We start from the raw sequence: 26,778 nt of genomic DNA, 5'->3' as shown, positions 1-26,778 counted from the left end.
AGGAAATGAACTCAGAGAAAAGTCCTACAAATAAACCTCTCCGAAAGGAGATGCAAGATAAACTAATGCTACTGTAAAACAAGAATTAGAAGTTATGCATGAACTGTGTGCAGTGGCTGTACAAATACCATACAGAAAATAATGGAAAAGACTTTCACGCCTCTGAGGAAAACAGTTTCTCTGCTTTTCAAAGTATTCCATTTGATTGGCTAAGATAAAATTTAGTGATGATAATGGCAACACCAAATGCCTGCTTCAGAGCTCCAGGTACCACTTGCACTGTGAACTTCATGAAACACATGGAAGCTGCTGTCCAAAACCCTGAATGACCCAAGTCCTTTTAACTTCAGAGAGGACAGATTTCATCCTTTATGTTTCAAAGTATCTCTTCATACACAGAAAGATTAAACAATATACTGAACTCTAGTAGAGTGATTCATACTTATTTCCACATTTTCTAAGCCTTCCCAAAAGCTCAACCTCTTCCCAAAAGCTATACGCACATGAACACAAGCAATATCATTCTTGAACCTTATAAATCTAGGAGTTAATTAAAAAGGATCTTCAGGGCAGGCAATGGATGACATTCTTCCTTGAAGTGGCACTTTTTACATTTCTCAGCAAATACAAAACCTAAGTTTTATTCACAAGCAGAAGAAGGAGACAAACTTTTTAAGCACTGGAAAAAAAATTCAGATGCACAGAGTCCCAGATTATGGTGTATCGGGGCATTCCACATTGAAAAGGGAAACACTTTAGGACTGCAGTTTTCAGGTTAGTGCTCAGTTTGCCTTTTTCCTACGTTTTCCTGCTATGCAGAATATGGAAGTGCCCTAAGCAGCCCAGATGGAACACCAAGAGAGGTGTTAAAGAGAACACCTTTCTTGTGGTTTCTTTTTATTACATTCCCAGTTTGGGAAGCAAGATGCATTAAAATCTGTGCCAAGAAAATGAGACTGAAAGATTCCTCCTTCCTTCTTACATAAAGGTTTTTTACATGAAGTTTGAGGCAATACACAATCTGTAAGTATATTCGCAGGGCACAAACTTATAAGCCTTTCTCACCAGGGCAACAACACAGTTAGCAGCTCCAAATACCTGCCTTTGTCAGTAAGATACACAGATTTACATGTGTACAGAAATAAAGAGGCTTTCTGAGGAACTGGACCACACAACTTTGTCAGTCCTACCCATCCAGAAACTGCTGCTGAAACACCAAAATGGAAGGCTCTCCAGAAGCAGAGGATAGACAAGTTGGCAGATACACAGATACAATACTCAAGTACTCAGAATATTACTTGCAAAATAAAGGGCAAAGGACATGATGACACGCTTGTCAGACGATTTCACATCACTACTAGCTCATTTTCAAGGAAGTATGATTTCTTTTGACAATGGAGATGTAGGCACAAGGTTCCCAAATATGACATGCATATCAGTATGTCAGGCCACCAGCAAAGCACATACATAAAAGGTTGCAGGTTTGTTTACAGAGATGGCTTTACCCAAAACGCTAGAAGAGGAGGAAAAAAGAATGGAGTTACTAGCTGCTAACTCCCATTACTTTTCACCCCAGCATGCTGTGCACCCAGGCTGTAAAATGGTGCTCCTGTTTGTGCATGGTTACAGCATGCAAAGCAGCTTATGCTTGTGACTGTACTGACACATCACCCAGAGGAAAGGCAGACAACGCAACCCCTGCTGACAAGCAGGTACAGCTCACCTGTTGAAGCTACATCAGATGACGAGGCTGTGCTGGAGCAGGCACTTTTGGATAACCCAGAGCTAACTGAGGAGGTCACAAGCACCACAGCTTGCGAGGCCTCCTGTAGACACACAGGGGAGTACGCTACTCAGCCACTTCCATCAAGGCATGGTGATACGTTGTTGTCACCTTCCTGCTTGTAAACACCACTTAAGCCTTCTTTTCCGAGCGCACGAATACAAACAGCTCTCAGCCATACAAAGATTTTAATGCTTACCTAGTAGAGTCTGAAATGCCAGCAACTCCCCTACCTTAGATATACACAGACCAAAAAATTGACAAGCACCTAAACATTTTAGAGGTGATAAATACCCAGTGGTCTCACTGATTTTCAACTAAATCCATGAGTCTTGACCACTTGTGATTAGATGCCAAATCTATTCTACTGAAGGGATTCTCATGAAAATCTGATGAATGTAGTTGTCACTCCTGACCTTTACATCCATGCTCAGGTTCACAATCAGTGTTCTCTTATTTGGAGTGCTCATGCAATTTCTGCTTTATTTCATAGCCTCTGTGAATTCCATTAAGTATCTTAAACTGGTTCAAGTTAGCATTCTGATCAATAAGTATTAGATAAATATGACCCAAATCATCTTCAAGATAGTCATGAGAAATCTTACACTTCATTGGGAGCTAACAAAATCCAGTCACTTGCTACATGACTTATTTTTATTAAATCCATAACACTATTTTTCAAACTTAGTTTCTCTTCTATTTCATTTTATCACTATCACATCATGTGAGTCTCATCACCACCTCCATATGAAGCAACATAAATTCTTCTACACACTTTCCTCATATTTCTCCAGAATAGATGAACTATGAAGCAAACCACCTGGAGACTACACTTAACCATTTCACATACCTGATACCTCCTTGAGACAGTGCGCAGGACAATGCAGGACAAGACCTGCAAGACCTTCTGTCCACCTCTCAAGCTCATTCATTTCAAATAATCTTTAAAACGCACTTGAATGTGTCCTCTATATTTCCAATTACAACTTAATTCAGCAATTTTCCTAATTTTTATTTACATCTATAATTACAATTTTATATAAATAATTATTTAACCAATTATATATATATTAATATATAATATATATATATTTTATATATATATATATATATATATATATATAATTGGTTAAATAATGATAAATATCCATATTTAACCACTAACTACATATTTAACTTCAGTTTATTACTAGTCTCACCTAGTCAGTGAATCTAGCCACATCCCAGATCTGGCGCATCTAGGTGCCTTGTTCAAGTGGGCTGTTTCGGCTACATTTTTGCAGTACGGGTATCAACCTTCCATTGAAGGTATTGACCCATGTAAGTCTCTTCTAACTTGGGGTCACAACGCCTGACTTAGGAAAGATTCACTCATCCAGTGCTTTTAAAGCAGCAGCATTACTGACTAAACTCCCCACCAGAAGTTGTTTGGATCTAAATATCCTGCTGAAAATATACATATTTCCATGCACATCAGGCTCAACGGGCCTCTCTCTTCCAGTGATACACTCCCCATCTAGCTGGCCTCCCCTGCGACAAAGTCTTGGTCTCCTACCTAGCTCCTTGCTGGGGTCCTGGTTTCTCAGGCTCACCAGATCACTCTGCCCCCAAGTCCTCTTCAGCCTCTCTGCCTCTCACTCAAAGCACTCTGCTGCTCCCCGCTTCTTCGTGTTTAGGGTATACCACACAGGGGCAATGAAGTCAAGAAAGTAATGGGACCTGAAGCACACCATCCAGTGTGGAAAACTGGATGTAAACTCTGGTCTGATGTAATCCAGACACAGCCCGAGGCACCCTCTTACTTTTCCAGTCTTCTATTGAGAAGGTGGCTGTCCTCAAGTAAGATAATCTTTCAGTTAACCTTAACAGGTCGGTATTTTCTATTTTATCTGTCTTCCCCTCTGCACTTGAGCACCACAGAGGTATGGCACACATACAGGAAGAAAATGTAAGAGTCATGAGGTACGCAGAAGCCACACAGGAGAATTTATTTAAGTAATCATCAACATGTGGTCCTGAGCCTCACCTCACAAGGAACAGAGTAACTACACATTAGGGTTAACTCTCCCCTTCCCTCCTCTTTCCCCAGCTCCCATTATTTAGAGTTTCTCCTCTCACGGTGAAGCCTGTAGAAGCTAAGTTGAAAAATTCAGGACTTGGGTAGTATTCCCTGCTCTTCCTAACTCCTTACTGGGTGTGAATGGGTTCAGCCTCCACAGTGTACACAAATGTCACTGTATACTTTCAGTGTTCACAAAAGGAAAGCAAACTTCTTGTTCCTTAACAGTTGGCAAATAAAACAAACAAACAAACAAAAACCACACCCACGTACACCACTTGTAGATTTTGTATGCACAACTTCTACATCAAAATTACCTTGCTGTTGAGCCAACCTTATTTTAATCTATGAATAGGAGACCACCAGAATTAAGTAACCCCTGAGCAGCACAGGTGATGCTCATTGTGGCTCTTTGCTTTTTTGTGTAGCATCTACTTAACTCCAGAAAAACAGTGCAGGAATTAGAGACATACAGCACATTATTGCCTCAATCATTTGTTTGGGGTGCTCTGAGGGAGTTCAAATCCCTGCTTCCACACTAGGAAAAATGCAAGAGTTAGGAGAACCACCATTTTTGCCTGTTAAACTGTCTAGACTTCCACCCACAAATAGATGCAGTTTGTGTGTACTAGTAAATTTGTGTTGAAGTTGAGCCTGAATGAGAAGTTAAGACTTTGTGACTTGTCCCAATGATGGGATGCAGAGCTTTCCAAAAGAGTTTGCTAGGACAGGATAGCACTGTAGTATTAAAAATCACGAGATAATATATTACAAATTACAAACATTCCATTATTTCTTCAAAGAAAAAAAAATAAAAGTAAACAGAAAAAAAAATTAACTTAGAGTGAATCTGATATCAAGCAGACTGAAGAAAAATCAGCAACATTCCCAACAAGGCAAAAAATGTAAACAAACCGCTGCAATCCTGGACCTGGGGGAACACATTCTTCGAACCTAAAATGAGAGGCTTGAAGGACAAATGCCAAGAAAAACAAAACAGAAGCCCGTACCTTAAACACAAGCACGCTACAGTGGAAGCGTGTTTGTTTAACACACGGACAGAGGACCAGACTTCAGTTTTTGCCAATATTTTGCTCGGTTGCTGACTTCTCCTGAACAAATGCTGGAACTCATACAAAAACTGGTACATCACCAGTTTTCTTTTCCAGTCTCCTCCTGGTTCCCTCGCTGCTAAATTGCAATGAAGAACTTTATTGCTGAGTAGTCCAGTTTCTATTCCTCCTTTTTTTTAGGCACTAGTTAATTGCCAGCTAAGATTATGAAATAAAAGAAATGAGATCCATTCTAACCCATCAGTATATCTGAATCCTATCATGTGAGTTGCCAATTGGTTTTCCAGTCCTCACACTCAATATCTGCTGTTAATTTGCTTGCTATTTCAAGAACTTGAAGACTGTCAGCAAAATCCATGATGCATTACGAAACTTATAATTGAAAAGAAAAAACAACATCTGATGCTTTTCTGACAGGATAAATACAAAGTCTGAAAACACTGATCAGAAGAAGGGAGATGTACTAAGTTAGAGCCACTCGGATTAAAATATAATTGCAGCTGAAGCAGAGAAAGAAACAGTTATAGAAATACATTCAAACTTACACAAAATCTTTTGATGAAACCCACAAAATTTACAGTGTGCTAAAAAGAAAAAAAATTTCAAAAAATTATTTTTATAGCAGATGACTGAACCTTTCTACACTTTCTTAAGTTACATTATCTATGCCAATTAAAATTTTGCTTCTGAAAAAGAAGTTAAGGCACTTCCTCTAGAGTTACTAAAAAAAAAACTTGAAAGCCTTGGCTTCTCAGAGGTGAATGATAGTGAGCTGTTTGTTCTTGACCTCTGGATCACCCTACAGATCAAATTCTTGGACATAGGAAAAACCCACCAGTATTCATTAAAAGCAACTGGGAGGCCAGCTTTGTGCTACTGTTCTTGAGACCTGAGCAAGCTACAACCTGACAAATGTGCAGGATATTGCTGAACAATGCTGCAGTTCCTGTCAGAAGAGAAGAGCCTTATTCCCAGCTTCATTCAGGATGAAGTGATTTTAATCACAAAGATGCAAATCACAGATTTTGAGTCATTATTTAAATAATCAATTTTAATCTTTTACATTTGCACTTTTCAGTTAACTCCATAAAGTTGATTCAATTAACCATTAAAATACATTGATTTATATAAAATTAGCTTTTATATAAAACATTTTCGCTCCTTAAAATGATTCATCTCTCTCTATAGTGATTTAAACAAATATATATGCTGAAAGTCTTTGGTCTTCAGTTTTATTTTTCATTCTGCTAGATATGGGTGTATTTTTGTAGCTAAAAAATAATGTACATGATTGCTTTACGAGATTACTTTATACTTATGACTGGTGGCATTTTTGTGAAATTTTATGGAAAACAGGATTTAAAATCCATAAATAAACCTATCATCTCATTATTCATGAAATTATGTACCGTAAATTTCTAAGCACATAAAATGAAGCTCATCAGAACACTTTAAACTTTTTCCTTCTAAACAAACCAAAAAAAGCTAGCTGTAGAGCAGAACAAAATAAAACAGCAAATATTCTCCCTGAACAATTGTTCCTGTCAAAATGTGGTTTAAACAAATTCTGGCTCCAGTTAACTGCAGCTCTCCAGTGGTTTGAACTCTTTTAGAGCTTCATCTGAAAATAGACATTGCTAGAATATTCGTATTCAAATGTCAATAGCATGCTACAGAAAGTTTATTCCTCAACATAGATGAACAATTTCAAATATTACTTGAACACACATAAAAGTACATTTGAATTTAAATATAACTTACATTAATTCACTTGCATATATTCAGTACCTCAAGGTCCAGTAAAAACAAATGATCTCTCCCTACCCTTTTAAAGATACACTGGTATATGAGTTACACTTATATATATATATAAGACAGGGAGTCCTAGGATTTAGAAATTCATACATCCGTTACTGTTTGGTTTTTGTCTCATTCAATAACTAGCCTTAATCTCAAATTTCCAAAGGAGAAAATGTTTCTATTGGAACCCTGAAGAGTTTTGACTACCCAAAGTATAAACTATTTATCATTTTTTCCACCAAACAAGTCACATTCATAGGGCAAAGTCAGAAGAAAGAGAAAGAAGGGAAATATTTTTGTTGTTGATTGTTATCTATAGACTATATGGAAAATCTTCAGCCATTTTATTCCTTCAAGGTACATCAAAGAATCCCCTACTCAAGGTGTGAAAACATCAGTTAGATCTTCCTCTGAAAGTGAGCAGAGCCCAGAGTGTGATTCATGTCCCACCCTCGCTCTTTTCTCTTCCGGGGGCTGTTGCTCTGTTTTTAACTCCCCCTCCAGCTAATGCCATTTAATACTCTCAGAACCATCAGGCTAAATTCAAATTTTCTGCTCCTTAGAGGCTGTTGATATGCACCACCACACATTCCAATTGCAAATACACATGAATGCTCCCGTGTATTGTAAGTTATTTTCTACATACAAATTCTTCTAAATTGTAAGTTAGGAGGCACTACTTGAATTCTCTTAGGTCTTTAGAAAGCTTTCAGATGTACCACGAGCAATAACATGTAATGAATATGGACTGATATTTCTTTTCTGTAGTTACACTGAGTTGGCAATTTACATTTTCTAAATAGATAGATGACTTATAGCCAGTTTTCCCAGTCTTCTGGCAATTACTTCTTAGAAACCTCTGACAGGCTGAAGCCTCCAGAATCACAGCTGTTATTCTTGGTTTGATCCCTCTTTTTAAATTAAAACCAGTAGCTTTATCAGCAAATGAGAATTTTTTTCCCTCTGGAAATACAAAAATGCACATAAATTGAACACGCCAACTTATCTCATTTTAGGGTTGGAGCATCTTCTGGGTTAATGACCACTGTTCCACATCTGTGACAGAACTAATTGGAGTAAGGAGGCCATAAATACACACAAAATCCCCACAAATTCTCTTCCTTTGGAGTAATCTGAAGATTTATTCTAGTAGAGTGAGATGCAATTAGAAGGGAAGGAGAAAAAAATTTGAGTGGTCAAACGCTTGTCTGATCATTCTGTCTTAGTTTACAGGCACAGATCAGATTTGGAACAGATTTTTCCAGTATCTAATGCAACTTTTTGTCCCTCTTGAGGACCAAGTAAAATACTGGACACCAGCTTAATATTCATCTTCTCAGGGGTGCAGCGGCAGTGGTGGTGGGAACCACACAAATCAAGAGAAATGAAGATACTTATCTCTGTCCTCCAAACTCGGATTACATATACTTATCTAAAAAGTTGTACTTAAAATGATAACCTCAACTCCATTTCCCATCACCAGTTGCTTGAAAACATGCTTTGACAACAGTTTGTCACAGCTGAACACAAATGAAACATCCTTCACGAGAGAGTAGAAGTCTGCATTTGGTTGGAGCAAAACTTGACTTTTCAGAAATCTAGCTGAATCTCCCATTGATCATTAACTGGAGAAATTCAGTTATCAATCAATAGATTATAAGGATGAATAATCAAGATTTGTCTTCCACAACAAGGTTGCAATATATATGCCACTCATGGTTAAAATTAACTCTGTTGGCTTGTCCCTTGGAATTTCAGAAGAAACATTCTAAATTCACATGTATACCAGTGAAATGAAGGACTTCTAGACACAGCTGGATGAAAAGGATAACTAATCACAATTATGAATTTTGGAAACCACAGAGGGCAGGGAGGGAGAAACATCAGTACATTTTGCCAGCACATATAAATGTAATCTGTCCCAATAAATTTTGAAAAGATGCCTACACACTGAAATCATTGGGTGCCTGCAGAATGCAAGCCCTCTGTCTCAAACATACATATGAAAGAAGCTGAACAAAATCTTAATCTCAGCAGGTAACCTTCCAGCTCACACAGCTATTCACAAATCTACCATACACTAGCAGAACTTTTATGGCCTCTGTTTTCTTCTGTGTGTTATTTATTATTATACTGAAAAAAATAACTTTTTTTTTTTTTTTTTTTACTTTGAAATGTCTTTACAAGATGGTTTCTAACCTGAATTAAGACCATCTTTCCCAATTAGCTGATACTGCAGGACACAGAGGGTTGGCTGTTTAATTATTTATTTTTTAGTTAAGCAAGCTGTCAGGCTGACTTAAGCTACTTTAAATAAAGAATTTTAGATCGAGCTATATCGTTTTCTAGATAGCACTAGTACACATGCATTATCTAAAAAGTATTGTCAGAAGCATCACCATGTGTATAAACTACCAAATACCGTGGGCTAAGTGAACAGTCAGGAGAGATGAGACGAAGGTAAGTAAGAGAAAGGGAAAAAAATTTATGCCTGTATATGTTTGCCCCATTCTTTGGTTCAGACCCTGTCATTTCCCCTTCCTCTTCTTTCACCTGTAAAACAAGCCTGACATAAAAAATGTAAATTGTAAGCTTAAAATAAACCCTTTTTATAGGTGTGCATAAATTAGCATCCAATCACTTCAGCTGATAATTGAGAATGCCAAGTAACATAATGATCATCACGATCACTGAATTTCAGTCTTCTGGTAGAGGCTCAAAGGACCTTGGTTATTGCTGTTAGTGTGAGAATTTAAAATGAGTGCTACTGAAGACTCCACAGAGAGATAACAGGCATTGCAATTTAACAACATGTTGAGAAAACAAGGAATAGTCTCCTTAGTACAACACTGGACAGCAATTTTCTTCCTGCATATGCTTGGCTCAGGGGTGGAATGAAAGCAAAACTAGCTCAAGATCAGGTTATTTTAGCTTTACATGAAAAAAAAACACACCTCAAACTGATCAGAAACAGGACTTAAATCACCTGCTGCCTTGTACCTTGTGCTGCGTTGGTGATAAATGCCACCATACTAACCTATTAGCATAGCAGATATAAATATCTAAATAGCATACAGTAGAACGGTGCTTCCTTCCCGAATACATATTACATATTAAGATGATACTGAAGTTAATCCACAAGCATTGAATAGATATTGAGTCCATAATTTAAGTGCGTTCAGCATGCAGAATATAGATAGGTTACAACTTTTTCTTTTATTTCACATACATGGCTAAATACAGCTTACTTATCCACACGAAAAAGTGGCCATTTCTTCATAGCGGTTAACAGCTGAGTTTGATACTATTCTGCAGGACAATACAGCAAAGCAGCTTCATGCATTTTCAGCAGGAATGATTCCTGCTGTGGTTTAAGTAATAAAGAGCAAAGAAAGTTTAAATTGAGACTTACCACGGGGCTCCGTATATTCGGAATCCTTTAACCGTTACCTCTGAATCTTGTAAGTAAATACTATTTGTCAGGAGTGACTGAACATTGTCAAAGTCCTCTGGTTTCAATTTGGACACAGAAGGAAAGCGGTAGTAATCTTGTTTAACAAGGTCTGCCATGAATTCCTTATCAAATGTCAGTTCATGATTCCCAGCAATCACTATTTTATATTCATATGGCAGGTTTCCTGAAATAACAAAAAAGGACTTAATTAGCACATTTTTCTCCCACACCAGCATTGCCGGCACAATAAGTAGACAGCTAGCAGTGACAGAATGAAATACCCAAGATCTGCGTGCATCTCCATGTTGAGCAGAAGCTATTAATGCTGCCTCTCTTCCATTGAATGAAACCGTTTTAAAATGTAAAGTAACGCCACAGAAATAAATGTCATAATAGTAATAATCCTAAACAATAATCCTGTGTGTAGTGCAGAATTAAACAAAACAAGCTGGCAGGCACTGAACCACCTCCAAGCATGGCATAAACCACCAGCGCTTCCTTGCTTTCAGCTGATTATATGTTGGTTTATATTACCCTAAGCTGTGAATTACCACTGAATTCATGGGACTGGGTCAATCAGCAGTGCTCAGTCCCAGCCCGTGGAAGCGACCCACAGTGATTTAACCAGGTGTCCTGTGGGTGGGTATAACAGAGGTGGCAGCATGCCTCACCAGGATGCCTCACCAGCACGTTGTGAGGATATCAGCTACAGGGCACTGAATCAGCTAGCTGGCACAGGTATTTTTGAATTATGCAGTTTTTTAGGTCAATGTATATGGAACCCAAGCATTCGAAAGATGGCATTTACTCCCAGACCTAGTCTGTTCTTCAAAGCTCTGACTCATTTGAAATGGACTTTCATTTTATTATTATTCAGTTTATGGTAGTATCTCATTTCTGTAAAGAGTACATACATAGAAGAAACCATGGAACCCAAACAATTAAGACATAAGGTGGGAAAAAAGAAATGTGGCTAGCTCATTTATTTTGAGTTTCAGATATTAAGAGTACAGGCGTGATCACCTGAAGTCCATGCAGCTATTTCCAGTGTTTGGAACGAGGCATGGATCAGGCCCATGGAGCCAGATTTCTTTTGAGTTCAGAGACAGATTTTTCAAGCACTTGGTACCAACAACCAGTGCCAAATATTTCAATTAAACATATTGAGTATTGGGCTCCCTTAAAAATATGTTCCTCTACTGTGGTGTCTTCATAGAAGTCAAGATCTTTTACAAAATCTGTCTTACTGTGATTTGCCAAAAATCACATCCAAGTTTGCATCAAAGCTAAAACCAGGCTCACATCTCTCCTCTACTGCCCTCACTGTCTGATTCTGTCTTGAACCAAGTTGTTCATTTTGGTGCATATTCCTAATAATCATTAAAAAAACTATTTTTCCCCACAAATGTGCACAATACTTTACAACCAAATGGATGATACATATGAAATATATCATTATATATATTCACTTTCTGTACTGCTCATGGGTCTTCAGTTACTTACACAAACCATGAAAGCAACAACTGACACACTGTAATTGTTAATGCTGTTAGCCCAGATGCTCATACGTATATATACATGTAGGTATGTCCACTGATTTGGAAATAAAACACAGGTCCTCAAAACATACATGGGTACATCTTCCAGATCTGGAACTTCCAACATCGACCCCCAAGGGACACAGAATTGTATGCTATGTATTTCTCATGAATACTGTTCTCCTACACTAAACAGACACAGCTTTTCTAGTTCAAAACTTGTTTTAAACAGCTTCCAAAGGTGTTTTCTCTTTTTTTTGAAACAGTAAGTTTTAAACTAAACCTGTAAACATCTACAGCAAGATTAACTTTCCCCCAAATAAGGCTTATAGGGAATCAGCCCAAACTCTCTGCTTTTCAGTATTTACAGCAGAGAAATAGGAATTATACAAGATACATAAGCATTGTCTTCATGAAATTAGTTAATTCTGGACAGAATAACAAACAGTTATATATCCCCTGGGGAAAAACAAAAACAAAAACAAAAAATTCATAGATTCCTCACACCTGAACTAAATGCAGTTAATACATATCCATAATTCCCTGAACTGCTGCATTAGATTAAAAACTGGGGGAGACGCAGTAAATGCTCCCCTACAGATTATACCTGACTCCTTTCCCTCTTCCTTTCCCCATCTCTGCTACATGCTGCTCTGCAATTAATTTTTATTTGAATACTAGAAGTACTAAAAATTCCTGCTCTTTGACACTCCTGGGCACAAGGTAAAATTGCTATTTTCTCCTCTCTCAGGAAACACAAAGACACCACTGGCATGAAATCTGATACACTTGTCATACCTATCAATGCCCCAAAACAAGAAAGATGTGATTAAATTCTCAGAGAAGTAGGATGGAAAAGTTAAATTCAGGCTTCTGCTAAGTTATTAACATTTACCATGATAGCAGAGAAAACTTCTCGTCTTACTAGATGAATGCCCAGGTTTTACACTTTCTCCAATTTATTTTGATAGGAGATCTGAAAATCAGCACATTTTGCAGATATTATGTCCAATTAAATCTGGAATACCTTGTTTGAAGTGAATGCTTTTTATCTTGACATGTTGAAAAACAAGGCTTACTTTAAAGTCACATAGGACACACACAAAAAAAAAACGAGTTGTGGGATTAATGATTGTTAAAATGTACAAATGTAATATTATACATGTTATATAAGCAACTGAAATCACTGGGGAAAATCTAACAATAATTACTTCAATTAATGTCAAGAAAGCCATTAATTTTACTGAGACTAAGGAGATGCTCCACTTGGTCAGTTCTTGAACCCCAGTAATGCATCAAGGAGCCTCACAGGGCCCAGGTACTAGGCCTCAGGCACCAGGTGTAACCAGGGAGCTCAAGACTAGGCCTCACCAATGAAACTCCAGGATCAACACCAGGGACTGAGAAACAGGGCAAAACAGACGCCTGAGGAGAAATCCTACAGGGACCACAATTCATCAATATCTGCCTGCAAGCTCTAGCTTTGTAGTTCTGCACATCCACAGTGCGTGAGCTGAAGAGCAACCAGTGCTGGCTGTGGATGTATTCACCGCAGTCCCGAGTCCCCCATGAAGGGGCAAGGCAAGATGTGCTTCACTCCATAGCTGTACACACATCGTTATTTACCATAGCATGGGCACAGAGTTCTGACCTGGCTCCCCCGCTTAGCTCCCTGATTTTATTACCAGCCACATTTTGCACTTTTTCTGGAGGCAAAAACCACCAAAGCTGCATTGCGAGCTAGCAATGAGGAACATGACTCATAAAAATGCCAACACACCAAAAGCCAGGCCCAAGCAAAGGAGAGCAGCCAGAGGAAGTCTCATCCATTTCTTTCCTCTTCCCTGAGGAAAGACTATATAGCACTAATCACAGTAATAAATTACCTGCAATCAGATTACCTATTTGTTCATCACATTCAGGTTTTGCCTTCCTGAAAGGCCCTTGTGGCAGTGCACAACATTCATCCTCTCTGATATAATTTATGAAACATTTTGGTGTCTTTTACTTTGGCAATTTTGCCCTTTGTCTATAATCTGCTGACCTTTTGTGCTTTTTATGGAAGCATGAACAGTCACACAACAAATCTCCTACTTCATGATATTTTAGTTTTCATCTCGACCAGATTAATCTCTGCCTATCTGCTTCCATTCTGTCAGTTCAGAGAGCCACTGCACCACAATACACAAGTTGAAAGCCGTTTTCTTCACTAAAATTCTGTTAGCTACATTTGGTCTTCATTAAACTACTTTCCTAACTACTAAATTTTCTATCATGTTTCAGTAACATTATTCATTCCAATTTACGCTGCGATTCTGAAAAAGAGAAGAATAACTTCTCAAGCTAGGAAGAGTTTGATGTGTTCGCTGGGACAAGCACTTCGGAAACTCCAAATATCAACTCACAAAGTAAAAGCTAAATTTAAATTAAAAATACTTAACTGTTTTCCAGATGAAATCAAAAGGCTAACATCACAGCTTCTAAAAATGATTAGAGCACTAAGTCTGTGAAGCAGAGTCACTTATACTGAAGTATTTGAAATATTAAAAAGGTATAGAATACATATATGTGCACATGCACGCACACGTGGTGTGTATCTTCAGTATATGTTAATATTTTTTTGGCCAAGATGTCATTTAACATCTGCCCTCAATAGGAGTATAACAAGAGCAGAAGGTAGTAGTTAAGAAAATGTCACAGCTAGACAAGTTGTTACCCTGAAGGACAAAAGGTGAATATCACTCTTGCTCAAAGAAGAACAAAGATACGTAACTGCAAATCATTTGCAAAAATAAAAAAAATAAAAATATATACATATATATTTAATACATTAATCTGGCAGCCTCAGAAGATTTCTGTAACTTTTCTGTTTGTCAGTTCACTGTCAAGCTAGAGTCCCATATAGCAATACTTTCTTCCATCTGATCCACAAGCCTTCGTTCTCACTCCTCTGCCACTAAGCCCCTTTGCCAGCACGCGGATTTGGTGGCCACAGAGCACAGTGGATCAGGAAACCAAACCTGCTGAAAACCGATGCAGCAAATAAGGAACAAGACTGTATGCCCGTGCTAGTAAGGCAGGACTTCTTTCACTGGCAGCAACGATGCACAGCACTTTAAAGCAGAAGCTGAACAGACTGACTTTAAATATAAAAATTACATTGTTGTTTTTTGGTTTAAGTTTACCTTAAATACTTGATCCTAGGAATCCTTAATCCATTGAACAACCATTTCTATTTTAATGGCATGCTTCATACAAGTCCAACTTAGTCGCACAACTGAAGTTCGGTAGAGCTGCCAGACATGAAAAGCAGTCTGACTGTCAATGAATGTTAACTACTGACTCCCTATAAAAATAAAAAAAAATCACATTGTTTTTTGACTACTGTTATCTACAAAATGCATTGGGAGGCAGGGGAGCTAGAAATAACATAATACTGTCTATATATAGTGGTACAAACCTGTATTTGCACACCATTGCTAAACAAATACTTTTGATGTGAAGCTCTGAATATGCACACACATGCACTAACTATACACACCACACAACACTTCCATGAAGTGTTAAGTGCTTTCACGGCCTTTTCACAGTCTCATAGACCCTTTGGCCATATCCTGAAAACTGCGCTGAGAAACCTTGAAGTAAAAAGCTTTGTCCTTTCAAAAAGAAGGAAAATCTCTACAAGTGAGATGCCTGTGCAAGTCAATCACCTCCAATTTACAGTGTATCATATATGCTTCAAAGATAGCATAACTAGCTCTGGAACATTCACTTACAACCAACCCTATGCATGTCTAGAGATAAACACTGAAGGAGCAGATTTTATGTGGTCCTATGGCCTTCCAGTCCCTGCAGCATCTCAGGTTGCCATCAGCTGTCTGACCACAGCTGAATAAGTGCCCTGATAGCAGCCAGCAAATATCATTACCACCGTTCAGTAGCACTGGAATTCCTCAAAGAGGTTTCCCATGGAAAGTCCATTGAATCTCAAGGCGATGGTTATTACTCTTCTTCCCAGCATTTATAGAATAATCACAACACTCACAAGCCCCTTTCAGAATTTTAAAAGCAACAGTATCAGAAAGGATCTGATTTCTCCTTCAGCAGCAACAAATGAGTTAGACTGTACAAGTACAGTTATATAGACCTAAACTTTCACATGATATGCTGGACTTCTCTCACCATAAAGGATAACTATCCACCCACTGTAGGTATGGAGATTCAAAACTGGGTATGGAAAAAAAAACATCCTTTCTAGGATGAGAATGATTGGCTTTAAAAATATTCTGGCTGTTTTAATCAAACAGCCTGCATAAGAAGTCTTCAATGAAACAGTTAATGCTGATGCCAACTGATATACTGACTGAAAACATAACCCATGTATTTCTATACATCTTTCCTTTGTATCGGTAGAAACCTGAAGAATGAAATAAATAACAAAAAAAGCAGGCAAATAATAGACAGAACATGCACAAAACCAGAACAAGTTTCTAAAGAAGCAGAAAGAGCTGAAGCCCAAGATCTCAAAATCTTTTTGATGAAAAGTATTCCACCAGCTTTTTAAACTCTCATCAGTTCAGATGCCTCTTCATTTTTTTCCTCCAAAAGAAAATCTGGAGAAGGAAAAATAAAGGCAAAACACACATGGGAAATGCAGCAAGGCGAGTAGATGAATGAAAGTTTAACTGTTTTGCCTTTATGCAAGGAAAACATCAGACCACAGCGCAGGGAGAAGCAAAGGCTGAGACCCTTGAGTTCCTGTGATAAATCTAAAGCTCGCACATTAAAGCTCCTCTTTGTTGAAAATGCTGTTAGACACAACAAAACAGAAATGTTACGTAAGTGCAAGCTCTGCCTCTGACCTTTCACTCTGTAACCGTCAGGCTTCATTAATTTTCACAAGGCCTGACAGCTCTAGCGTTAATACTCACACTTGCTGATCGAGCCACACAGCAGGTTCAGACTGCTACCTTCTCCTCTGAAACTCATGCATTAGGATTTCTTCCATGCTGGCAATGGAAAACCAAGTCTAAGAAACATTAAACACAAAAAACTACGTTACAATAATGCCAAGGTTGAGTCATAAACCCATGAAAGCAAGGAAGTATTGAGTGAATCTTGCCTCAGCACCTGTAACTCGGCTACCCAGTGCTAAGATACTGCAGCCTATACAATCCTCTCTGAGTGACCACAGATGCAGGCACTGCTGTACCTATATGGTCACTTATGAGCCATCTGAGGCTGCAGAACTGGCATTGCCTAATACCAAGTACTTCTGTTTTCTCCCATCTAAGTAAATGAATTGAATTTGGTACAACACTGGGCCACAACATCACCAAGCACAGCACGAACCCTGAAACAGGGCCATATATACTGCCGAACCTAGTTAGCTACGGGTCTGATTTAACGAAGCTCTGACATCGTAACAATTCCTTGCTTTTATGTATTTATGTCTCAACCATAACATTATTCTAATGTAACTGTTTGTGATTAATATCCTTCTCCTCTAATAGAAAGAAAGTAGCATAACATAAAGGACAACCTTTTGTTTCACTTCAGCATTGCACAGCTTCTGTAGCATTCTGACATTACAACACATTGGTTTTTGATCTCAAAGTCATTTTTGAATTTCATTTGACTTCTGTTATTGATTTTTTTTTCTTGAAACAGAAGGTTTCTCTAAGGTCTTATCAATTAATACATGACATTTATTTGCTTTGAAAAAGAATCTGAAGGTTTTGTTTAGTCTAAGCTCACAAAAACTATCCTCAGGATTTTGCAGCTCACAGCACTGCCAACTGTAGCTGTAAGAAGTCCCCAAAATTGGCTTTAAAATTATCATAATTGGAACTTAAGCAGCACAGATTTCTCTGTTTATGAGTCCACAGAAAGGGTTTCTTTTCAGGCTTGTATTTATATAACCAAAAAGATGGAGCTTTCAAAAAAAAAAACAAAAAAAACCGTAACTTAAAATCAAAAAAGCTGACAGCTATGAAGTTTCCCTTTAAATTTAGCAAATTCTGAAAACAACACCCTCACTGCAAATCACGATAGCCTTATTTTTCCCTTTCATTTCTAAAAAGGATTCTTGCAGAAATGGTAGTTCCTCCTCCACTTCTGTTTCCTATAAACAAAGCAATACATAAAGGACTAGCATGACCACTTTGATGCTGCATGCATGCTTTTAGAGAGATCCTTTAAGTGAAATAGAGTTCACTTGGGACATTACATAAGGTTTTCAGCTAAGAACTTGTTTTTGTCTGGTAGAGTTGAAGGGTATTCCTTTAAACAGGATTACCCCATATTTACACTTACAATGAAATTTGCATCTAATCTCCTATAGTTTTAGGTCTATCCTGTGGGCAGATATACAGAAATGTTATATTTTGTCCAACAGAATTTTACATTTTCTCCTGTGACCATGAACATCAAACATCAGTGCATTAAGATGTAACACACCAGGGCCATCAAGCTTTAGACTGATTTCAGCTCAGTGCTGAAAATGGAAACAAAGTATGCCTTCACAGGGCCAGTTGGGCTACGTAGAAATGTTCTTCTTCAACTTGATTAAGAAAAAATTGAGAAGGAATGGTTTTGGTTACTATTGTATTAGGCTAAAATAAGAAATGAACCCTAGCACTATCTAAATCTAATATGAAAAAGCCATCTTTATTTCAAAATTTTCAAAGCATTCTCTATAAATGCATCACAGATCAATTTACATGGTACTTTTGCCAATAAGCAAAACGAAATCACAAGTTCCAATTGGCTTAACTCATATTGGAAAGTGTGAAAGCAAATGCTAGTAAATGCAATTACTGCAAACAAACTCCATTTTCTTCACTCAGGAGGGAATTTCAGGGAACATTTTATTGCCCTCAAATAATATTTCTAAAGGCATCAATACACAATTCTATTTTCTTTTTGGAGTCCCCCCCACACTATATAACCTAATTCTCTATAAGGAAACTCACCAGTTTTTGAAATAATATATTGGTAGTTGGTATTACCTTGTGCATGCACATACTGTATCAATTTAAATGATTATTCTCAGTGAATCTTGAGAATGTCAAAACCAGCAGTCACTGTCTGACACAAACAGTTCTGGACCTATTTTCATAACATGCCCTTTGTCTCTGTAATTTACAATTTCAATTAAGTCTTTTATATTTTATATATTTATAAAAAATAAATGAATAAAAGCCATCCAAAAGGAGGTCATCTTGAGAACAATTATATAGAAAGTAATTAAGCTAATCATAATCATCACAGACGATAGCTTGGTATTTTCATGTACATGTATTTTCACACGACAAAAGTCCAGCAAGTGCTAAGGGCACGTTTTACCAGACAAAATAAAATCTTTAAAAAAGACTTGCTAGTCTGGGTGGCAATTTTTTACTCCTTACTGAAAGAAACTTGCTGCAAATCAATTAGAATTATGAATGCAGGACCCAGATCTAGACTGCCTCAGATTGTTCTGCTGCCTTACCAACAGGGAGCTTCATGTGAGCAGCAGGACTGAGAAATGGACCTGGACCAAGATATTTCCAATATCTACCTACAGATCTTAAAATAAATACATAAATAAACAAATCAGGATTTGCAATTAATTGCCAGAAACATTCTCTTCTTTCCTCTCTGAACACATTCCCATTAACTGTTTCCTCATTTTTAAAGGAAAGACGCAGAGTCTCAGTGGCTTACAATTGCCAAAGCATAGGCAGACACCTCCCTCTGCCTCACAGCCTGGGAAGCCGAGTCAGTATTTCTGAACAATCCCTTCAAATGCCTCCTTTTTTCTCTATCCCAGAAAGGTGATCAGAACATTTCTTACGAGAAGAAAAAAAACTTTTGATACCTAGTTGAATTTTCCTCTGATAATGCAGTATCTTTTACATACCTGTCCTAGTTTCAGTTAGGACAGAGTTAATTTTCCTCCTAGTAGCTGGTAGGATGCTGTGTTTTGGATTAGGATGAGAAGAGCGCTGATAACATGCTGATGTTTTAATTGTTGCAGAGCAGTGCTTACACCAAGCCAAGGACTTTTCAGCTTCTCATTCTGTCCTGCCAGCGAGCAGGCTAGGGTGCAGCAGGAGCTGGGAGGGGACAGACCCAGGACAGCTGACCCAAACTGGCCAAAGGGGTATTCCATACCATCTGACGTCATGCTGAACAATATATAGGGGTGGCTAGCCGGGGTGGGGGGGCCGGCTGCTTGGGGATAGGCTGGGCATCGGTCAGTGGGTGGTGAGCAATTGCATTGTGCATCACTTGTTTCGTACACATTATTAGTAGTAGTACTATTATCATTATCATTATTATTATTATTGTTATTATTATTTTCCTGTCTTAACAAACTGTCTTTATCTCAACTCACAGGCTTCACTTTCCCGTTTCTCTCCCCCATCCCAGAGAGGGAGGGAGGAGGGTGAGCGAACAGCTGTGTGGTGTTCAGCTGCCGGCCGGGTTAAACCACAACAATACCTTTTCCATTTTTGTACATGGAACTGAATATCTTCCTTTCAAAAGTATGATTTTTTGAGTACACTACTGATAAACAGTAAAACATACTGGTGCCCAGACTTACCTGACTACCAAATACTAACATAACGTGGATAGAGTCCAATAATGGCAAGGAACAATTAATAAGCAGGAACAGCAAGAATAATCACAAGTAAAATAAACCATAAGGAAGAAGAAGAAAAATAAGGTAACGTTTTTAAAATATCATAAAGGTTTTAAAAGCATAGAATGCTGTCTAAAAGCAGGACATCAGCTTTTTAGTAACTAAGAATGTAACATTTTCCAATGTGCTAAAGCAATTAGTTCCTTTTGAAACATTATGCTGTGTTCATTTGTTGTGGTTTTACTTGTAAACATTTAGTGTAGGAAGCAAATCTAATATTCATAATGGTTTTTTAAACATGCTTTCAGATGGTGATGCTGATGTTGGTTGGGAATTGTTTCTTCCTCTTCTAAGTCACAAGAGGAGAAATCTAAAACCTGAACTAAACTCCATTTCTAGAAGCAGACCAGTACACTTCTGACAGCACTATGTACTGCGTTTCAGAATTACCTTCACAGTCCACCCCCGAATTTTTTAGAGGATAAAAAAAGACAAAGTACTAAGAGAATGCAAACAGAAATTACAGTCAACTAAAAATATTCATGCAGATCTCTGCGATCCTCCAGTACTATCTTCTGAATCCCACATTTAAATTTGTTCTTCTACATAAACCTAAACATTCCATTACAGTCTTTCAAGATGAACTTGGATATCAGGGATCTCCTGAGCCCTGTAAGGAAATTCCTTTTAATAATCCAGCCCACAGAGAGGTTTCTTAGCTACTAAAGGAGACAACCAAATCACTCCAGCTGTATCATCTTATTACAATGAACTGAATTTCTCATATTCCGTTTTGTCTTTTTTTGTTTGTTTTTTTCCCTAGCCATCTACAGTTGCCTGAAGATAATGCCACATAGCCTCAGACATTTTCCTTGTAGGTTTAAGCACATATACTAAGCCCAAACATTAAAAAATAAGGAAGGAAACTAAGCCTGAAATCAGCTCTAAAGTGAAATTGGAATTATAATGGAAATCAGAGCCAGCAAGTTCTGAGTTCCAAATTGCACCTCTGGTACTACATTTTGCCACCTCCTCTCTTCTTTCGGCTTTGCAGAATTTCAATTACCAAATTGTTCATGTTACAGCATCCCAGGGCCCCACAATAGAAAGTTCAGAGTGAAGATTTTTAAAAATCCAAGGTGCCACTCTTCAACTTTTAGTGGGCAAACCTATGTGCCAAAATACCTCCTAATCGTCCTTCCAAAGAAGGGTAACAAAAGAGATGAATGGAAATAGTGTAAAGAATATAAACTCCATTCTGCAATATCAGAGTTCACGTGCTTTATTTGTGCCAGAACTCAGGTAAGCCTTATCTTTCTGTCCTTGCTACTATACATACTTTGGCCCTCTGCCCCAGCCATCTCCGCTCCTTATTAAAATAAGGATAATAGTAAGTGCCTAACATATTAAGGTAATTAAGTATTTTTAAAGCAAGCTAAAGGAGTATGTGTGATTCATGGTACTTATATCTGTGCGCTTGAATTTACAGTAACATTTTTGTGAGGTGTTGTAAAATCTCTATGATGCAGCATCTGTAGTTTCCCTTTGTGTACACAAAATACACCAAGGACTGTGGTAGATGAGTAAGTATTTCTCTATCATTAAATGCTATCATTAACTGCTGGGGTATGCAGCATTTGCAATTTTTCATCTACTGTGCTTTTTTCAGAGTAGGGTCTTTCTTGACTTACCCATTTTAGTCATCATTTCTAGACTTAAAAAAAGAAAAAACTGCCATAAAAAGGCAAGGTATGCAGATCCTAACTTCTGCTGAATAACGCAGCAAACATAGTTAATCACAGCTGGTCATTCAGACAAAGCACTAACAGAACAGCTATTTCAGTCACTTACACAAAGGTAACAATTTATGTCTTATTTATACTCCTTTCTGCTAAGGTTTTGCCCTTTCACCTCAAAGGCAAGCATCATTGTTTTTACAGCTGGCTTCACGGAAGCATTTGTTTATGAATGGCTATATTGCTTCCACTATAACTGTACATGCCATCCTCTCTAGGAATTCAGTCAAATGTCAGACCTCATTTTAGCACATATACCCAGAGCTGTCAGTCATCAAAGCAGCGGCTCTTCCTCCCCTCTGCCCCCAGCGCTGCCCCATGGGGACTGCCCAGGTGACGGGCAGAGCACAGCATCCCCTGAGCCATCCTTGCTCAATCCTTCCCCACTTTCAAAGTCTAGCAAATGCCACAGGGCTGTTATTTGCAACCAGGTGACTGCATGTGGGAAACGGCTTCCCCTACAGCAGACCCTACAGACACCAGGGCTGTTCCAGGAATTCCTTCACCAGGGGATATGAAGGGATGTTAGTCTGCGACCTTGGCTCTCAGGAGCATGAGTACAGCCAGCACTGTTACTTAATTCCCAGTGACCTCCAAAGCTTCCAGCAGGGACGCAGGAGAGCAGAAGGGATGAACTCCTTCCTCATAACGCTCAGGAGAAATCTCTTGCAGAAAAAGGCAGAAAAATTCATGGTTGCCTTGCAGCTTTTCTGCTCATCTCTCAGCAGGAAATGCAAATAGCAAATGCCTCTTAAGGAGTGGGGGGATTCAAGGGTAGCACACAAGGGAGGGCAGCTCAGATGAAAGTAAGGAAGCACAGTAACTTTTTAGCATGTGCAGCTCTGTTTTAATCTAAAACTCTTCATCTTTCTGTTGGTAGTTACACACACACACAAAAATAATAAAGGGCAACAACTGAGGAGAAAAGGAGTTATTGTACCCTGGTGCCTGGCTTGTAATATTAAAGATTGTGGTTCATTAGAAGAGACGTGTATAACCCTGGGGCCTTGAAGGTTCACTCATCATAAGTCACAGGAAATTCGAAAGTACAGAGTGTTCCTGAGCTCTCATTTGTTAATTTCATTATCTTGGGAAGAAATGAAGCTCTGGAAAAAGCAGGTGAATCTCTACTACTTTACATCCCCGTGCTCTCATTTGTCTTTCTTTTCTCTGGAGCTGCCATCCCTCCCCCAGTTTGAAGTCATTTTGTTCTCTCCTGTGTTGGCTTTGCATCTCCTTGCCCCTCTCCTTGCAGTGCTATCCCCTGTTGTGCTGCTTTGTTCCTTCTCTACTACAGACCCGTCAATAGGAAGAGAGGCTTTAGGAGCTGTCGTCTTGCAGCTGGCAAGCAGAACAGAGAAGCAGGGCAGCTCCAGGCAGCAAGGCACCACAGCGAGCCCCAGCAGCTCAGCGCCCAGCGCGACCCAGCACACGGCCAGCTTTGGGAGCTGCCCTGCCCTGGGACACGGCAGCACAGCGGTTCCTCCAGCGCTGCACCACGAGGCTGAGAGAAGCGGCTGCCTCTCGGCCTTGTCACCACCCTATGGAGAAAGACTCTCGGAACAAGTACAGCTTTTCACCCTGCCATGCTCAGGGTGACAAACAGGACAAAGAAAACACAAATTCCTCCTCCAACAGAAGTTGAGCTCTGACAGGAGTTCTCTTCCCCTTTTTCTCCCCACCAGTAGTACCACATTGCCCACAAATACAACAGCTGTCCTCTGAAATCAAAATATTCCCTCAATATAACCAGTGCAGGCTTCAAGCACTTCTAACAGGCAAGCTGGGAGGTGGGGAGTAGGGGGGAGAAGAGACGGTGTTGCCCAGGTTTTTGTTTCACAGTCCTTTTGTGCCAGGACTTTATCGCTCTGGATACGTAAAATCCATGCAGAATTTGTCAGAGCTCAAAGCCTCAGCTTCACCCACTGGAACAAGAGGGCTAATTAACAAGCTACACAGGCTGCTCATAGCCAGTAAGAAGCAACCATCTATTTTTCTTTAATAAAAAAAAGTCAGTAATTCTTGGAACATTTATTAACCCCCTAGTATTGGCAATTACTGTAAGATAAAGGTCTGCCAGTCTTGCATTAACATAAATTGCTGCATGTTGCTTTTCTACTGCATAGTAATGTCCACAATACTGTGAATAAATGCTAACATTTGGGTTTTAAGCTTGATTCAACCCCTCAATCTAATGTTTTTAGCAGATCTTCACTCTCACAGACTGGCCACAAAAAAAATATCATTTTCTACAAAGCAAAAAAAAACGCAGTAAGGCATTTCACTGAAGTACCGTTTTTGTAGCTCAGTTTAAGGTAATCTCACACACTGAAAACTGAAACTGAAAAGAGGAAGGGGGGTGCGAAGCACAAAACCCAGAGACCATTCCTGCTGTCTGTCAGCTTCTGTAGTCACATACGACATTAAAAAAAGAGTGGTGATTAAAAAAAAAAAGTCTCTGTAATAGACAGGACACTGCCAACCAGCTTTAAATTGAATTACACAGCCTGCTAATCTTTATGATGAAATAAAATTTCTTTGAACACTACACATTATACTAAAATCTGCAGTGCTTTCTCCCCCTAGCCCCAACCTCTCTCTGCTCGAAACAACTCCTCCACCCCCTGAAACCATTGTTCTTTCTGAGCAGGAATGTGATGCTCTGCTAACCAAAAGACTTCTTATTTTAATTAGATATTGTTAATACGACGAGCGTGATGTGAAAATTTAAGTGACAGGAGTTTTTGCACTTTGCATATTTTGATGCAACAATTAATTTCTGTGACAATAAACTGATGGTGACTGCTTTCCACTGGAATCATTCTCACAGCTGATATGTGTCTGCTGCAGCAAGGCTCGTGGAAGAAGCTGATGACAATGCCCACAAAACTTTCTATTTGAATAGTGTTACTTGCTTGATAACTGGTCAGTGCAACAACCATAGATATGGGGGAAAGAAGGAAGTGAAAGAAAATTATTTTGATTACTTTCAAAATCAGTTTTCATTACGGTCTGCTATTTGAAACCTGATCATTCCCTGCCCTTTTAAGACAACAGCAGACCAGGGAAACAGATCCAAGAAATGACTGAGCAATTATTGTGATTGAAAGTCCTGTTCAAGACTTGTGCAATACCTTCCAATGCTCTCTTGCTCCTCTCCTTCATTGAAAATTACCAAGTGAATACACTAGATTTGAACACATGAAGAACTACTTAATCTAGAAGATTATTCTGTTTGAAAGCATATTTAACCTGAGTCATTTTCTAATGGCTGTCAAATAATACTTCAGTATTTGGTTTGGCTGATTGCGTTTAGCAGTACACAACTTGTATAGAGAATTTTACGCTGTATCTCCAGTAAGTAGGTGACTACAATATAAGAAAAAAAGCTCAAAGTTTCTTTGTGTGCCATTAACAGACAGTAGAAGTAGTTTCTTGTGAAATTTCTTCACAAAAAGTTGCCAGGAGTAACAAGAGCAAAACAAGAAACAAGTGATGAGATATGAATAAACTCACGTGGAATTTCTGCATAAGCACCAGTGTTATTCAGTGGAAACTTTGTGTGGAAATAATAGTAATTTATTTTATTTGATCTTTTAAGTTATACATTAAGGGGTCTGTTGCCCACAAATCACATAATAAATATCTGACTCAGAGCAGAGGATAAATATAAAGAAGGAACTAAAAGAAACATAGAACAAAAGTAGGAAAAAAAGTAGGGCTCTTGCATTTTTCACCTTTTCACTGTAGATTGCTACATCAGGAAAACGTTATTCAGCCTATTACAAAAAAATGCACCTGGCTGTATTTTCCTGTTATTTTATAAATACAATAAAATGCAACATGGAAATTACTTCTGTGTTCCGCTGAGAAGAAAAAAATTAAGATCAGTATTGCTATGCCTAAAAAAGGTATATGCAAACAAAAGCTGAGAACTGATGATTAACTTGTTCAAGCCATATGGAAATTTAGAACTAAGTACAAATGAGAATTCAACAGTGACATTAAACAGTTCAAGTTAGAGCAAAAGCAAAGGAAATATTTTTAAGAATTCATATTGCAATAAAATCTAAATGAACTTGGAAGAATCCTTATAAAACCTTACCGTAAAGATGGAATGAGATACATATTCCAGAAAACTAAGTAAGAAAAACCAAAACTTGCCTAAGACTCTAAATTCTATCATATAAATGCTTTTTTGTTGCTGTTATTTTAAAAGAAATTGCATCAACACATTCCATGCTCATAAAATTCTGCATGTATTGCCTATTAGAATTACTAAGCAGGTGGATGTGTTACAACTGTCTGCGCAGGCTTGCTGGTACACCATAAAGTCTCTGTTAGTCTCCAGTTCAGAGCACCTCCGAAGCTGACAGCTGACCTGGTCTGGCCCTACAAATCACAAAGAGCTCCTAAAGGAGCTTTCTTTTCTAGATGTAAAGAGGAATGCAGGTACCAACCTCTTGCTAAAATACATGTAGTCCATTCCAGTGTCTGAAGCCTGAAGTAGCTCCTTGCTGAAATCACTCACAGAAGACATAGCTGTTTTCAAAATTAGACTAATAGACATTTCAGAAAGTTGCTTCCCTCTCTCCCAGAACAGCTGTGCAAAACTCATACTTACAGGATTAAAGCTACCTCAGCAT

The 26,778-nt window shown here is 38.5% G+C and overlaps 1 protein-coding gene across 9 annotated transcripts in view; it reads right to left on the bottom strand.

Annotated features, from left to right (window-relative positions):
* MPPED2 (metallophosphoesterase domain containing 2) overlaps positions 1-26,778 on the bottom strand; it is a 193,259-nt gene that overhangs the window by 36,321 nt on the left and 130,160 nt on the right. For all 9 annotated transcript variants that reach the window (XM_035550154.2, XM_035550156.2, XM_035550155.2 and 6 more), the window contains one exon: positions 10,128-10,353. In XM_035550154.2, coding sequence (XP_035406047.1) covers positions 10,128-10,353 — 226 coding nt within the window. The remainder of the gene's footprint in view (positions 1-10,127; positions 10,354-26,778) is intronic.

Source organism: Cygnus atratus, chromosome 5 (assembly GCF_013377495.2).
Source record: "Cygnus atratus isolate AKBS03 ecotype Queensland, Australia chromosome 5, CAtr_DNAZoo_HiC_assembly, whole genome shotgun sequence".
In the NCBI taxonomy this organism is placed as follows: domain Eukaryota; kingdom Metazoa; phylum Chordata; class Aves; order Anseriformes; family Anatidae; genus Cygnus; species Cygnus atratus.
Note: the sequence above shows the minus strand (reverse complement) of the source record. Positions and strands in the feature narration are given on the sequence as shown.